At 35.5% G+C, this 1808-nt stretch overlaps 2 protein-coding genes across 8 annotated transcripts in view; one reads left to right on the plus strand and one right to left on the minus strand.

Annotated features, from left to right (window-relative positions):
* LOC106871963 (DEP domain-containing protein 1B) overlaps positions 1-808 on the minus strand; it is a 33804-nt gene extending 32996 nt beyond the window's left edge. For all 5 annotated transcript variants that reach the window (XM_014918751.2, XM_014918750.2, XM_014918749.2 and 2 more), the window contains exon 1: positions 625-808. In XM_014918751.2, coding sequence (XP_014774237.1) covers positions 625-690 — 66 coding nt within the window. In that variant the 5' untranslated portion in view covers positions 691-808. The remainder of the gene's footprint in view (positions 1-624) is intronic.
* Positions 809-886: 78 nt separating this feature from the next.
* The window catches only part of LOC106876619 (oxysterol-binding protein-related protein 9), a 108849-nt gene continuing 107927 nt past the window's right edge, over positions 887-1808 (plus strand). Inside the window, exon 1 of one of the 3 annotated variants that reach the window (XM_052969912.1) lies at positions 887-1035. In XM_052969912.1, coding sequence (XP_052825872.1) covers positions 889-1035 — 147 coding nt within the window. In that variant the 5' untranslated portion in view covers positions 887-888. The remainder of the gene's footprint in view (positions 1036-1808) is intronic. The other 2 variants (XM_052969914.1, XM_052969915.1) reach the window with 2 other exon arrangements.

The following is a 1808-nucleotide window of genomic DNA, read 5'->3' on the forward strand; positions in this document are numbered from 1 at the left end:
TTATATAGATCCACAGGGTAAACCTAACCCTAACTCAAACCCTAACCCTAACCCTGACCGTAACCCTGACCCTAACCCTAACACTAGTTTTGTGAGATTTGGCTGTTATTTCTAGCATGTAAATAGCCTGCTTGGGGGGGGGGGATTGAAATTTTTCAAAATTTTTTTTTTCAGAATCGGAATCTCCATAGCCTAAAACGTGGGGTTCCGTAAAAAAAATTAATTAATAAGGGCGGGGGGGAAGGTTCAGATTACATATAGTCCATCTCTACCGACAAAACCTCCAATGATGTAAACATACTATTTTGTCTTGTCTTTGCTAATGATTAACCATATGTTTGTATAAAATAGATTTCGTGGGATCAAACGGTGCGAGTGTGATTCGAGTTAATCTAATCTTTATATTATAATTAGTTAATATAATTTTAATCTATACGGAGAAGGAAGTTTTAAAAAAGTACTTATATCTAACGTCTTTTTCTCTCCTTCTAAGTCCAAACAAGTTGAAGTCCACAATTATCTCTCAATATCTTTCGATCGGGTACAATTCTTGTCGAATCTATTGTTATAGATATTAACATCACGGCAACTGATAATAAATATAAGATCAACGACATAACTTACTATTTTAGTCGCCCGGTACGGACCACTGAAGTCATCGTCTTCGTTCGCAACTATATTTGAATTCATAGTTCATGTTAAGGATTCAATATTTCGCTCCTTTCTGCTCGATCTGCCAAGTTCCTTTCTCTTCCCCAAACTTTATTTCTTACCCCAAAACGCGTTAAAGTTCGTAAACATAATTTTTAAAATCCCCTTCAAAGGAGCCGCAACGTGATTTGATTGGTTGTTGATTTAGAGACGCGAGTTGTTGATTGGTCAATAAATATGCCAATCAGGCGTTTGTCTGCTACACGGTGTGAAAACATGGCGATCATCGAGGGTCCGCTCAGTAAATGGACAAATGTGATGAAAGGTTGGCAATACCGATGGTTTGTTTTAGATGAACATTCTGGATTGCTTTCCTATTACACGGTAGGTCGAACGTTTTCACATGAATATCTGTCGTTTCCATAGAATAACAATAACACTGATACGATGGCGTCGTTCAGTTCTTCGTTGCTGCTTCATGTCGACAATATGCTCGAGATTCCTTTGAACTCTTATCATATCATTAAATCATAATAGTTTTATATATTTGTCATGTCCGTAATGTTCTATCATTGGCTTCATCGTATATCAAATACCTGATCTCTGTCAGCGCCGTTAATGCTTACAAACAGCCCGTATAATAAGCTGGGTGTCTTCGAAACGAAAGACAACAAGGTGTCCGACACCCAAACTGCCCCTCCCTTTCTTTATCTCACCACTTTCACCTTGTTGTTATTTCGATGCTGGATTCACCTCTTAATATTATTATTAGCTGGTGTCATTATTAATTCAAATCATTTAATTTCGCCCTATAGAATTATATTGGGTCGAATGATATTTACTGATTACTAAAATTTTTAATTAAAGAACCATGTTGCAGTTGGGAAAAGTAAAATAGATACTTTGCTTTCAAATTTTGGCATAGGACCATTATTAATAACAATAATAATAAATAATAATAGCAATAATAATTAATAATAATAATCTATCCAGGGTCCCACCGTTTCTTTTTCTAATTATTGTTGACATTGGTTCAGAGCGTACACACACACGTACGTACTCACACCATCTCTTTACCTATCTATAGCTGTATACACACACACACATGAACATGTACATATATATATATATATATATATATATATATATACATCCAC

This window comes from Octopus bimaculoides, chromosome 8, assembly GCF_001194135.2.
Source record: "Octopus bimaculoides isolate UCB-OBI-ISO-001 chromosome 8, ASM119413v2, whole genome shotgun sequence".
Taxonomy (NCBI): Eukaryota; Metazoa; Mollusca; class Cephalopoda; order Octopoda; family Octopodidae; genus Octopus; species Octopus bimaculoides.